The sequence below is a fragment of the Accipiter gentilis genome, chromosome 15 (assembly GCF_929443795.1).
Source record: "Accipiter gentilis chromosome 15, bAccGen1.1, whole genome shotgun sequence".
NCBI classification, from domain to species: Eukaryota; Metazoa; Chordata; class Aves; order Accipitriformes; family Accipitridae; genus Astur; species Astur gentilis.
The window spans coordinates 4,409,912-4,423,813 of NC_064894.1; the positions used below are offsets into that span (position 1 = coordinate 4,409,912).

The 13,902-nt window shown below is 38.7% G+C and overlaps 1 protein-coding gene across 5 annotated transcripts in view; it reads left to right on the plus strand.

Moving 5' to 3' along the window:
• COL19A1 (collagen type XIX alpha 1 chain) overlaps positions 1–13,902 on the plus strand; it is a 225,432-nt gene that overhangs the window by 63,878 nt on the left and 147,652 nt on the right. For all 5 annotated transcript variants that reach the window (XM_049817767.1, XM_049817766.1, XM_049817770.1 and 2 more), the window contains one exon: positions 5,021–5,074. In XM_049817767.1, the coding sequence (XP_049673724.1) occupies positions 5,021–5,074 (54 nt within the window). The remainder of the gene's footprint in view (positions 1–5,020; positions 5,075–13,902) is intronic.

The following is a 13,902-nucleotide window of genomic DNA, read 5'->3' on the forward strand; positions in this document are numbered from 1 at the left end:
CTCACCCTTGGAAAATTCTCTGAGTTTGAATTTATTGTATTCATCAAATAAAAGTTCCTAATGAGGTGGGGATTTTCCCAGGTCTTCTAAATAGTTCTATCACCATTTTATAATCCTGAGAACTGTTTACCTGTCTGTACATCTAAGTTTTAAATTTTAGCTTACGTAATTTCTTACAGGGACTGCCTCTCACGTTAATCGTATAGATGATGGAACTAGTATGAAGTATGAGTTCCCTACATTACCAGTTTCACTTTCCAGTTCATCACTTTTGGAAACCCTGCCAGTACACTGTCTGCTGGGAACAACTCTCTTCAGAGTGTGCTGGTATTTCTTTCTTGATAATAATATGTATTTTCTTACCTGGACACTTATGACGCTATTGGCATGTGTAACTACACAGAGATGAAAACCAGGAAAGCTAATTTACTTAATGAAATCTTAGAAGACCAAAACTAATTTTCGTTAAGGACTGTTTTGACAACTGGCGTAGGTTACTTATTTTATCTGAACTAATGTGTCCCCGTTGTAAGCAGGAACAATGTTGTAATGCAATTCTCTAGCAGTGTGTGCTCTAGGCCACGTTAATGTCATTCTTTCTGTTTATTAAGTGCATTTGCTTTTATCTTAGCATTAAAATCATCATCTGTACCTGGTTAGTACAGAACCCTGCTGAGAATATTTTCCACCTCTCAAAATTCCTTGTAGACTTTGTTTTCTAGATTAAATATTAATGTGTCAAGTTAATCCCACTCCATATCACAATGTAAATACATTTTAAATAGATTTGCAATTTAAGAGACAAAGTAATGTGTTTAAATAAAATACTTCCCTAAAAGAATTGGTTTTGGTTTTAGAATAGAAAGGACCGTAATTTGTTAACTTAAATAATTATCACTTTGTCATTTTCTTTATTGCCACATTTGGCTGTAGGCTATCTTTGCTGTACATGACTTCAACAGTAATGTGTGGTATAGGAATCAAGGTACTGTATTTTGTGTCTGCTACTACCATATCATTTCTATGACAGGTGCTTTGAGTAAAGGCTGCATGGTATGAAGACGTACCAAAGGTCAAGTGCTTTTGAAACTCTGAATCATTAATGTCAAAAAATGATCACAAGTGTAACACTGCAGGTGGTCTCCAATGTGCAAAATTGTTTCCACTTCAGATAGAAGGCTGATTGGTAGCATTGGAAAGAAGCAGGTCTGCTATTTGTGGTATCTTTTGAAGGATTTAGTTGGCTTGGCTTTACGGAAAGTTGACAGAAGCTTGCTTTGCCCCCTGTCCTGACTTCAGCCTGCTGAATTTCCACCCTGTCTGCTTACGAGTTTACCAAAATAAACATTGTCAAAAATATAGTAGCCATCCCATTGTTTGCAAGAGATCACCTTCTGAAAAATGTGCTATGGCTTAAATATTTTATTCAATCAGTATCTTGTGCTCGGTTGAAAAGGATTTTCACTGGTACCCTTAGCAGAAAATCCTAACAGTAGACTTAAAGCTCATGGTGCTACCTTTGAGTGTTGTTACACTGAGTGTTCCTTGTAACCCATGAATGCCAGCATTGTACTCCTAGTGTTCACCAGCTTATGAAATTGTTCTTCTGGCAGCATATGTGTCTGTTGGCTTTGGTAGTTAAAAGTAAATGCAGTTCTTTATTCCTATTCTTACTAATTTATTTACATAAACTTAAAAAGTTCAATTGCAGTGTGTGTCAGGAGTTAGAATATTCTTGTAAAGGCATAGAAGAGATTTATTTAGGGGTAGATGTAGGCCTGATGGTCAGGAACCCTGTTTTTTCATCTCATTTCTATACTTTTGGCATTTACTACATAAGAAAGAAAAGGGTGCCTTTCTACTTTTGTGAAGGAATTTGAGCTCTACACAAGCAAAGGAAAATGCCATTAAACAAAAAAAAAATAGGCAAAAGCCCCTTAAAAATGCATTTGCTCTTCTTTTATTCTGCCATGCTGCCTGTGTGAATACTGTTATAGGTTGTACAACCTATAGTATCTGATCTTTAAACTCATTGAATAAAAGCATGAAAAACTACAACCTTTCAGACTGTGGCTACTAAAATCGCAATTACAAGATAGAAGCATAACTTTATGATCTAATTTGCAGTGAAAAATAATTGTCTTCAAGGTGGGGAGTCTGTTGGCAGTTAGTGGAACAGAAGCGTAAACATACCTTGGTTAATTGGCTCGTAAGTCATATATGCTAAAGGCTTTCTGGCGTGTAGCAGGCTGTGTAATTTTAGACTATACAGTATATAAAAATACACTGCTGGATGTAACAAAGTGGTTCTGGTCTATTAAAATACTGGCAAGTGGCGTAAGAGAACAGAGCGTGCATAGATAAGAGAGTTACTCTGTGGGTGATAAGGTAACCAGGGGCCAGTCCTGCTTCTTTGTCTCTCGTAGTGCCAGTGGGTTCATGCTATTCACATGAATAAAAAGGACAGAGGAGATGGCTCGTATGCTCCTCCAGAAGATGGTTGCGTCTGAGCAGTGGTTTAAACTTACAGCTGGAATAGTACTATGCACCTGGGAGTCGCTCACTTTGATTGATCCGCTTAGCTCGCGTGTTAGGAACAAAGGAGTTTTGAGCCAGGCTGTACACATGCAGTTGTTTTATGATGGTTTCTGTGAATAGTTGTTAAGAAATTAAAATGGGGTGCAAGGAAGGTAGGTAAGTTTTATGGCAGGCGAGAAGCAACAGCCATAGTATTAGGGCATGACAGCTTACTTCAAAAACGTGGCGACAGTCATGAGGAGACATCATTGTGCCTTTAGAAAAAGGTAGCAAGGAAATTTGACCTGTAGACTTTGGGTTTGGGGGGTGGGGGTGGTGGTTTTGGTTTGGGGTTTTGGGGGGTTTTTCCTTCCTTTTTTTTCCTCATCTTTTTTTTTCCCTTGAGGCTAGAGACAAAAATATTGAATTCTCAGAACTTAACTGAGAGTGCCATCCAGGGCCCTGGATCTGATCCATAGACTCCCTGGGTAGAGCATAAGGAGCCTTAAGCACCTCGGAGTACAGTGTGCTGAGTCAGCAGCTGCTGCCTGCCAGCCTAGAGGGAATGCTGAGGAAAAGCATGTATTGTAAATCCTTCCTTTACCAGGGATTAAATGTTTCATATTGGCTGTTCTGGGATATAGCAAATACTGTTGTTATGTACTACTTGCCAATCTTACTGCTCCTTTCTTAGCTTCAGAAAGGTTAATAACTTCATTTCAGGACAGAGGTATTACATTTATGCTGAAAAGATAAAGGTACTACAGTATTCTGTCTATGAAGCTTTGTCATATTTTTGGTTTTGGTAGGGTTTTTTGTGGTTTGGTTTTTAAAAAGCTTTACAGCAGTGTTGTTTTCTGATACTGAATTCTGGGATACCTAGCTGATGTTATTGTACCATAACAACATTAATTAAAATCACTTTAAACCTGACAGAGAGACTTAGGTTGTAATTTAAGAAATGGTTATGCACTTTACATGGGGACGGTCTCACGTAAAATGCAGGAACGGTCATCTGGATAGGAACCTGGTCTCCTTGCTCTCAGGCACGACACCAGGCTGCTGGGATGCAGTTCACTTGTCCAGTTCCTAACGTTCCTGTTGTGAACTTTGGAAAAGCTTTAGATCCCATAACCACCTGTGTGCTGGCAGGCATCAGCCATCCAGGCAAGTGGGGGTACAGGCGGGGAGCACTCACAGGCTGGGGGGGCACAGAACATGGAAGTTCTGTGGCCGACACAAAGCCTTTCTGCTACACTGTCGAGTTAAGCATCTCCTGTCTTATAGGTAACAGAAGAAGAAAAAAATCACTGCAGCACTGTGTGTGTATCCTATTGGGAAGTTCATGAGAAACTATTTGTTACTGCAGAGTGGGTTTATTGACTAAACTGATGAACTTTGCCTAATGCCGAGAAGTTTCTGTATATGCCGAATGTCAGAATTAGGAGTTTCCAGGATCCTGTTAGTTAAAAATTTACGCACTTTGTTAGTTTAGAGGTCTTGGGCGCTAATTCCTCAGCAGGGACTTTTAGGTTTGCAGTTTTAGATTTGGGCTCCAAACCTAAGTTTACAACCCGTTTTACAATTATTTGTATAAATGTGCCTCTTCTGCTTCTTGGTGCAACCTTTTCTCTCAAAGAACAATTTGATGGTTAATTCTTTTCAAACCAGTGACATTTTCTTCATAAAGAATTGGATTACTCCAAAAAAGGCTGCGGCATTTTCTGTTTGCTAGAGGATGTTCTCTTCTTGGTACAAGTAGACAAACGTAATGTTTTGGTTTGTTTTTAAATGAAGACTATAATACAGTTTCAGTTCTTTCATTATATTCCTCTAGAGCCCACCTGATTTTTATTTTAAATTTTGTAACCCTTGTACTTGACATTATTATGCAAAATTTCTGTGTTTGATGTTTTCTTCAATCATTTTGAAGACTCATGGTCTGATTTGCAGCTGCTGGGATCTTCCATACCTCTCCTGATCAGTTGGTCATTTGTCTCTTAAAACTAAAATTTTCTTATAGAGTGCTTATGGTTTAGGATTTGGTTTCTCTGGGGGTGTAAAAGACAGGGAGAGAGGAACTGAGCTGAAATAGTGTCTTTTAAAAATATTGTGGGCACAAGACTTTTAGACAACAAAATCCTGTACTACATAGTGAGCTTCACTGTAGAACACACTCAGGCCAGTGAAAATGGACCCCTTGGTTTCACTCTGCTGTTGCAGTGAATTCCCTTAAAATCAGCAGACCTGCTTTTTATGGAAATGTGCATGTGCCAGTATTTGTCAGATGTGGGTCTTAATTGACATTATAGGTGGTTTAAAATGTATTTATTTTGTCCAATTTTAGTGTTACATATAAGGCATCCTCCTCCACAGTGGTTACATTACTAAGCACGACAAAAACAGGGTAGAAGGTGTTTTTCTGTTGAATCAGATATGACCTGAGTAGCTGTTTTTAACCTCAGAAGTCTTTAAACTTCTAACAGAATAATTTGGTTTGTAGGGTGAAATGGGCGCAAAAGGACAGGATGGCGTTGCTGGTACTCCTGGCGAAAAGGTATGTTCACGTATATTGATTTGTAATTTGACTCACGGGAAGTGTTCATTTATGTCAGTGGCTTATCTGTAATCATGTACAGAAATGGGAGGATAGAACTCTTATGCTAGAAAATTAACTTCTCTTACCTGCGCTGCCATGTTTTTGTAGCACACTGAAAAATGGTATACCAATAGTATTCTCTGCAGATGTGCTTGCTTGGTTCGTTTTTTTCTGGAAGGGGAGCTATACAGAACCAAAGGAATCCACTAGTTCCACTGTGCAGTTTGTGGTCTGCATGCCTAGAAAAGAGCTCTTATGCTCTCAACAGGCCGCTTGGTAGAGCTCGAGATAAACACCACTGATCTCTAAGCAAAGACTCGGGAACAGCCATGGCTAAGAAACATGTCAGCCTACCCGTGTAGTCAAGAGGGTAAGTTTCATTTCATTTCAGGATGTTAGTGTGCAAATTAAGGCAGTTGTACACATTTACTGAGTTTAGAGCTAGTTACCTGTATTAGAGGAAGTCTACTAGTCTAATATTTAGCATCTTCAGTATAGAACACAGCCCTCATAACACTGAGGAAACAGCGTGTTGTTGGAGTTTCTGGTCATTTGGCCTCTTGTGATATTTTTTTCTTTCTTTCTTTTTTTTTCTGTTCCATAGTAATAGTTGAAATAATAGTGGATTTTCTGCATATACATGGAAGTCAGTCAATAGATAAATGAATGAAACTCTCCAGATACGTGTGTTACTTTTAGGGTTTTTTTTATTTCAGTGGTATCTTTAGCATCACAGTTTAAGTCCTCAACCTCAATTCTATCAATTTAGGTTCTTTTTAATCGTATACTTCAAGTTTCTTTTCTTTCAGTGCCTTAAACTAGTATGCCTTTTAAAGGCAGCTGTTGCTCTGAGAGGCTCAGAATTTCAGTGTTGCGCTTTATTGGTTGACATGCTGCTTTCATATGTATACAACATTTTAGTAATGGCACAGGGTTTGGTTTATTTTGTAATTATCCAGATTTCTAAGTACTGAAAGAAGTAGAGTTTGACTTCAACTGTCAGGTTTAAAATTTGTAAGTAACAGGATACAGAATTATGAAACTGTCTTTCATTTTTACTTACTATTTCTGTCTCAAATTGTGTTTTGTTAAAAATGGGAGGTAGACATATAATATTACCAAAGACATGAGTTAATGATATTTGCTGCTGATGCCAAGTTATATGTGGTAGAAAAATGGAGAGCAGGCTGCAAAGATGGTCAAGAGACTTTGCAATGTTGAGGGACTGAATCATAGAGTGGTATGTAAAATTCAGAGGAAGTAATAGTAAAGTGATGCAGATGAAGACAAAAACCAAAGCAAACATATATTTCATGTTGGACCCTGGACTAGCTATTACTGTTCAGGAAAGTGACCTTGGAATTACAGATCAATGAAAACATATGCTCACTGTTAAGCACTGGTCAAATAAACAGAATTTAGGAATGATTAGGAAGAGAATAGGGAACAAAGCAAAAGCATCTTAACGTCACTGTTATTAATGAAACCGTATTGTGCTGCATCCTGAATGATGTATACAGTTCTGTTTCCCACATCTCAAAGTGGATCTGATATTACTGGAAAAGGTTCAGAGGCCCAATGCTCTCGATAGTTCCATCTTCCAATTAAGGTGTGACAATGTGGACTTCAATTTGAAAAAGACACAACTGAGATGAAATATGTCCTATTCTGTGCTCTATGTGATCAGGGATGGAACAGAAAAGGTTAATAGGGATTTATTTTTTTATTTTACTCTCCTTTTCAGTGTGCAAGCTAGAGCATCAAACCTATCTGATAGCAAGTTCAAAAAGGATAGAAAGGGCTCATTCTTCCTGTTACATGACTACAGTTCAAACACTCTGCCACAGGGTTTAAACACTCTGAAAATATATTAGAAAATTGATGGCATAAAAATCCATGGAGTGTGTTAGACAGACATTGCTGCTTGTCTGAAAATTCTTGAGCTCCAAGACACTAAAGTGTGGGAAACCAACTGGAGAAGTCTTTATGGTTGCCTTGTTGTTATACTGTTCTGTAGGCATCTGTTGTTGCCACAGTTGTAGTCATATACATGACTAGAGAAACCCTTGATTTGATCCAGCTAGACAGTATTTACTTTTCTGTGCTCCCAGATGTGAATTAATGGGCAGAGTTATTCTAAAACATTGTAGATTGAATGAGATTGATCTAGAATGGCGCTGTGTTTTCTCTTGGCTCTTTCTGTAGCTCCTTCTCTGATGTAATCTTTCTTTAAAATTACCAGGCTACGTTGCTTTTCCAGTACAAGTTGTTATTACGGTTTCCATGGTTAATACTGTTTGGGTTTTTTTTGCTTAGTGCCTCACAGATTCACTGTCAGGCCAAATCCCAAAGCTCCTGTTAGTTTACGTAAGGCTCAACAGTCAGATCATATTTAATATCAAGACACTGTACATTTCCTGAACATTATAACGCTCTTTAATAAAGACTAGATAAAAGCCATACTATTGTTGCAAATTAAAAATGAACTACCATGGAATCTGAAACTGGCAAAACCAAAAGCTGTTTAAAAAAAAAGGCAAACAAAACATTTTGTACATGCATAGCTAAATGAAGAAACTGAGATCCAGCCACCCAGGTTCCGCTAGCCAGCGTTGTCATGTCCATGCAGAGTAGTACAGTGCTGTGTGGAATTATTAGCTCCTTTCTGGAGGTAGAATCACTTTTCCTCCTGCTGTGAATGGTGTTAACATGGTCTGTCTCTTGGTTGAGACATCAAGAGCTATATAAATTTGTGTGCGTCTGTTATTTTTGTGGTCCTTTTTCTGGGATGTTCTAGATGCTAAAAATGTACATAGATTCAAAGACAACTGAATGAAGTAAAGGAATAAAAATACTCTAAGGACTGTTATATACAAAGGCATCTCCTACGTTTCAGACTGTGCAATGCTGGCAGAGCATTCTCGGGAGCTACTGCTGTTTGTTTATCCTCTTAAACCCTTCAATACGCATTATCTTTTGTTGGAGATGTTACATTTGTATGACTGGTCTGGCTATTTTTATGTATTTCTGCACTGTATTTTTCTGAGCTTTGTGCAGACGTGCCCCCTGAGTCAGTAGTTAAAAACAGGAAAAAGAACAAAGAAACAATACAATTATTTTTTTATGTAAATGCAGTTTGAGGCTTCAGAGAGCAGAGGGGCTCTTTCTGATATACCCAAAACCTATTCACTGCAATGCTCCATTGTCCATACTTCTTTCTCTGGGGAAAGGTTCAGAGAATAAATATGTGGCAGATCTTACTCATGTTGCTATGAGTAAGCAGCAACATCAATTCATTTGACCTATTTTAGAAGTTTACCTTAGAATGAGATAAACTTGGCTATCAGAAGGCCTGTTTCTGTAGAATTGATTAGCTCAAATGTACCTGACACTGTAGTAAAAACCTAAAGTTAGAATAATCCTATCCAATATACTTTATTACTTGAGAGACTCTTACCAGGAGAATCTCCCAGGAAAATGCTCTGTGGTTGTATACTTAATTTTCAAGATCTGTGTAAATGGTGAGAAGCCTGTAAGGCTTCATAGATGGCCTTCATTTTCAGGGATCTAAAGTGGGAAAGTAGATTGTGTACCTCACGTATCTTCTGTCTGTCTTTAAATGTGACACTTGGCCTTCTGTCCTTTGTAAGACGTATTACTGCTGACAACATAATTTCCCATTCACTAAATGCTGCAGTGGTTTTGCAACAGTTGTACTGGCTCCTAGGTGCAGATCTAGGTGGTGATTTCTAGGAGGCTCTTGCCATTTGAGAGGTTGGATCTGCTGTGGGCTAATACAGAGAGCAAAGTTTAAGTCTTGATGACTCTAAGGTGACATAAGAATAGCTTTAACCCCCCAGAAGAAAATGGATGAGTATTCAGACCACAGTTCTGCAGTTTTTGCTGATTTTTCTACTGCAGTTCTTGTAAACTGCCCAAGTAAAAAATGAAGTTTCCGTTGACTGGCAACACACCACAACATGCCTGTCATCTCATCTGCCTTCACAGCAAGAGCAGTCAGTGTGACGGTGCTGATGACCGATCCAGAGAGTCAAGCGTCAAATGCAGTCCCTGCGGAGCCCTACCTCAGGCCCCAAAGTCACAACGCAGTAGGTTGTGGACCCCATCACATATAAGACTCTCTATTTGATGTCTAACTACCTAGTTCTTTCATCCCTGTCCTTTTTCAGGGAACAGTCTTAAGAGATATTTTTTAAATAGTAGTTCCTACTTAGGGCAACAGAAGAAATTCTTGAGAGTATCAGAGTTCTGCGGTGTTAGTTAATAGCTTGAAAAAATAAGAGGGTAGTAGTCCTCCCTTTGAAGGAAACTCGCTTCATTTGCAGACTATCAGAAGATAGGGAATACATTGCTGTGATACCCTTCCTGAAATCAGGACTGACTTGCAGCTCAGCCTTCTGGGGACACTTCTTCAAGATACCTGTCAAATCATGATACAAGAAGAGCTAGAATGTTGTGGTAAATCAGAATCACTATGCATGTGAGACCTTATGCCTCAGTCTTCTGGAGGTGTTCAGCAAAGTCCGTGAGGACAGAAGAAATGCATGTCAAGGGAAGCACTGTGTTAGCCTGCTTTTTGGTGATTAGCAAGTGAAATTGTCTCTGGATACACTTCTGAAGCCATTTAGTGTAATTGGATTGCAGCCAGACTGCTGGCTGTATGGCCTGAGAAATTAAATCTGTCCCTGAAGCGGAGGTTTGAGGTGACTGGAGTGCTCTAAGGTGTAGGATGACAGTCGCCTGTCTGCTGCAAATCAGGCTCCGCAAGTTAAGCAACCCTGATCTAGAGGTTAGACTAACCTCATTATGACAACACGAACTGATTGCTCTGCCATTAGGAATGGTCTTCACACACCATTGCTGTGTGCAGGGTCACACCACTGGTGTAATCTGAGCAAGGTTGATACACCGCTGGAAAGTATTCCTATTTTAAAAGTTTGATTATTTTCCTAGTCTTCCTGTCGTACTGAAATGGCGACAGGACTCTCCTGCTGGTGAGACCCAGAGGCTTCTCCTTTACCGAAGTCCTAGTGTCTCATTACTTCCATACAGGTTGCACGTGTACAGCTCGTTTCCATAGCACCTACTGGGGGATTGATACAGGTAAGGATGGTCAACATCCTTAATGCTATGCATTTTGTGTTGGGAGAGAACAGGGTTAGTCTCTCTGCTCTTCCAGCTCAGGAAACAATTAGACTTTGCATGAAGCATATTGTGTGTTGGATCCTCCTTTTGTAGTATTCTTCTAGGCCTTCCAAATAGTCAGACAACTTAAGGAGGTGTACGCTTTGAACCATGACTGGAAGGTCAACTATTCCAGCCTTAAGAATGTGTTCTTAGACCTTTTCTGAGGAGAAGCGGAGGGGAACCAAAAAACCCCACCAGATCTTTTTGTTCTCATTTGCAGGGAGTTCATCTGTCCCTTTCTTTTCCTGAGCTCTTTGTAAACTCGAAAAAGCAGGGTTTGATTTGCCTCTGTATAGCTGAGATTTTACTGTTTCCTGCACTACTTGTGTCACTCAGCTGAATAACTCAAGTCCTTTCCTTCTCTTTGCTTCTGGGTCTATAATGCCATGACAATGAAGCTCCAAATTAAAAGTTTATTTATGTCCTGGATGCTAGGTGATGTAGTCCTGTTTGGGGTCGGGGTTTTGGGGGGTTTGGGGGTGGTTTTTTGCTGGTCTGTTATGCCTTGGCAGTCAAGATGAACCTCTCAACTCTTTTGGCATATCATATTTTAGGGGATGGACAAACTCTGCGTACTTAAAAAGTTTAGTGGGAGAGTTCCTGGTTCTGAGAGATAGGTTGCTATCACTTTGATACAAAATACTAAGCCTCTTGGGGAGTTACAGCTCATGCGCGTTACGGGTCCTGCTAGCCAAAAATCTCTTAAGCTTCTGAGAACATGCTGATGGCAGCAAGGCTCAAAGGACTCAAGTTGCTGAAGGTGAATAATTGGCTCTCTTCTTGACCATTCCATATTTGTCTATTTTTTTCTATTACAAAAATATTTTTTCTTCTTTCTCGGTCGCTACGTTCTGAAAAATAAAACTGACGTACCCAGAAATGTAATTCAGAAAACTCAGAAGACTTACCAAACTAAACTGTTACTGTCTGTTCCCCTTTATCCGAACCTCCATAGTAATTGCTTTCTTATGGTTCATGGAATACAATTCACAGTGGTGGAGATGATGCATCTATGTTTCTCGAACTACATTTTGTGAAATATTTGTGACACCATTCACTTTTAATACTTGACTTTCAAACGGCTTAGCTTTACTGTTGTAGTTTTTTTCACTAATTTTTTCCAATCTAGATTATGAACAGACATCCTAAAATATTAAATATATTGAATAAGCTTTTAAAAATACCTAGTTTTGCACAGTAAGCGTGAAGAAGCAGTGAAATATTCAATAAGCTGTGCACTTACTACTGTGCTATATGGGTGCTCCCACAGTGTATTGATAAAATAAACAGTTTAGACAGACTGAAAGGAGAAAGAAATGCTTATGTGAATAAAAACAATGTTTATCACTACACAACTTACATTTCTATTCTAAGTCAGGCTAGAGAAAAAAAAAAAAGAGTGTACATTTCAAGAGCTCTACCAACTGTACGCGTGCTATTTGTACTTCAAGAGTCATGAAAATGAGATTGGGTTTACGTGAAAGTGTGTAGTAGGTATCTGTAAAAGGATTGTTCCTTCTTTTGTTCGCTTGCATGTATTTGTGATGATAGCCCAACAAAGTGTACATGAACTCACATATTTTGTGAGCTTGATGATAACTGAACTAGAATATATAATGCTGTTTGTGGTGGTGGTTTTCTCATTTAACTCTGAGATGGTTATTTGTAACTTTGTTTTCTCAAGTCCATTTTCAGTGTCCTGTCCTCAATCTTAACTGACTCTGAAACCTAACCTGATGATTTTTATTCTTGTTAAATTTGATTACCCTTTTGTAATAGGGTTCTCTTTATATTTGGTACAGGTAAGGAAATGATTAGTAAAATGGTTCACAGAACGTGCTACAGATACCATTTGTGGTATGTGTCCTGCATCAAAACAGCATGTTAACGCTTCCTGAACAGCCTAGTTTGCATTGTCTGGTGGGAAGAGTGGTACCTGAGAAAATGAGTTTGAAAACTGCTGCATTATAAGATTTTTTTATATTTTTTTTTTTTAGAGGACATTGAATTCAGAAGCTCAATATAAAACATGGCTTAGAAATATCCAGTGCTTTGTTTTCCAACATGATTTAAATTTATATACATTATATTGTACATTAACTTAAAATTTTGGAAAAAAATTATAAATTACATGCTAGTCTAGCATGTGACTTCAAATTACTTTCAGAGATGCTTTTAATACCCGTCTCCATACTGAGTTACTCCAGGGTCAGGTCTTCAGGGCCAGCTATGTCATAAAATCCACAACCGGAAACTTGTTAAAAGTACATCCAAATCAAATCGCATTATCATGAAGATCCTTGTGACCATTGACCCTCTTTCCCCATTGCTGCAGCTAGACCATGGAAACTCTGTCTAGAAATCTCCAAGGCATATTTGACTTTGCAGAAAAGCCATGGATATATGGCCTATTATGCCAGTTCAGCATATGCTTCTGGAGCATCAATCACTCACACAAATACACAAATCTGAGAAGACATTGGTGTTGAGCTTGCAGTAATGCAGTCTTTTCCTTGCAGCTGTCTCGAAAGATCTCTGGACACAGTGCCTTCCACATCTCATGTGCTGTACAGATCCTTGACAGGGGTCAGGATATTTCCGAAGTAGCTCATCAGCATCTCTGAGAAAGCTTCCAAAAATGCATGTGGAGCACTGGATAGGTACTGCTTAAAGTCATCTTACTCAGTTTGTCTGTCTTTCATTCAGTGCCATCCAATTTCTGAGCTCCTGGCATTGCTGATCAGCTATATTTCAATATTTTTAGATCAGGTATGGGCATAAATTGTGCAAGTTATGCAGCTTTTGAAAAATCCTTTTAGTGCTCTACTCTGGAGTCTCCCACAGAGATGAAAAGAGTATGATCACTAATATAGGAAAAAGTATTTGACATCAGAAAGCTTTTCAAAGGTAGGAGAATTATGAGCTGTAAGAATGTAAAGCTGAAACAACATTTTAATAGGAAATATGGTGCAAATTTTTAAAAACTAATTTTTTATGGGCAAACAACTTAATAGATTAGCCTCAGAAAAGACAGACAGTGGTTTTCCAATTGGAAACTTTATTACCACTAAGTTTAAAGCCTTGGGGTTGAGAATTGCTGGCCGTTGGAAATCAGGCAGTTGGACACCATCTATTACAGCCACAAATTTGATATGAGTTTTGTATTCTTTTTTTTTTTTTTTCCCGTGATGTCTTTATAATTAACGCACATCTGATTTTAAGAGATGGATGTATATGAAAACAGTAGCTCTCAATCGCTTTCTAATGTATAAATGTGCTTTCTAAAAACCTTACTGGGCAAATACACTGCAGACCATTATGTTTTCCAAAACTTGTTTCACTGCTTCAGCATGTATAGTTCTTGCTTGCTTGCTCTCGCTCTCTCCTTAGTGTTACAAGGAAGTGTTTTGAATAGCCTTTGATCATAAATTTGATTCCAGAGAGCTGTCTGCTGTGCTGACTTATTTTTGCCTTATTAGGTGATTTTTGCAGTTCACAACTCCAGGAACTGTAGAGCTCCCTGGTTTTTCAATTCCTAAAGCTAAACGACAGCAGTTCAGTTCAGTTCTCAATAGGAA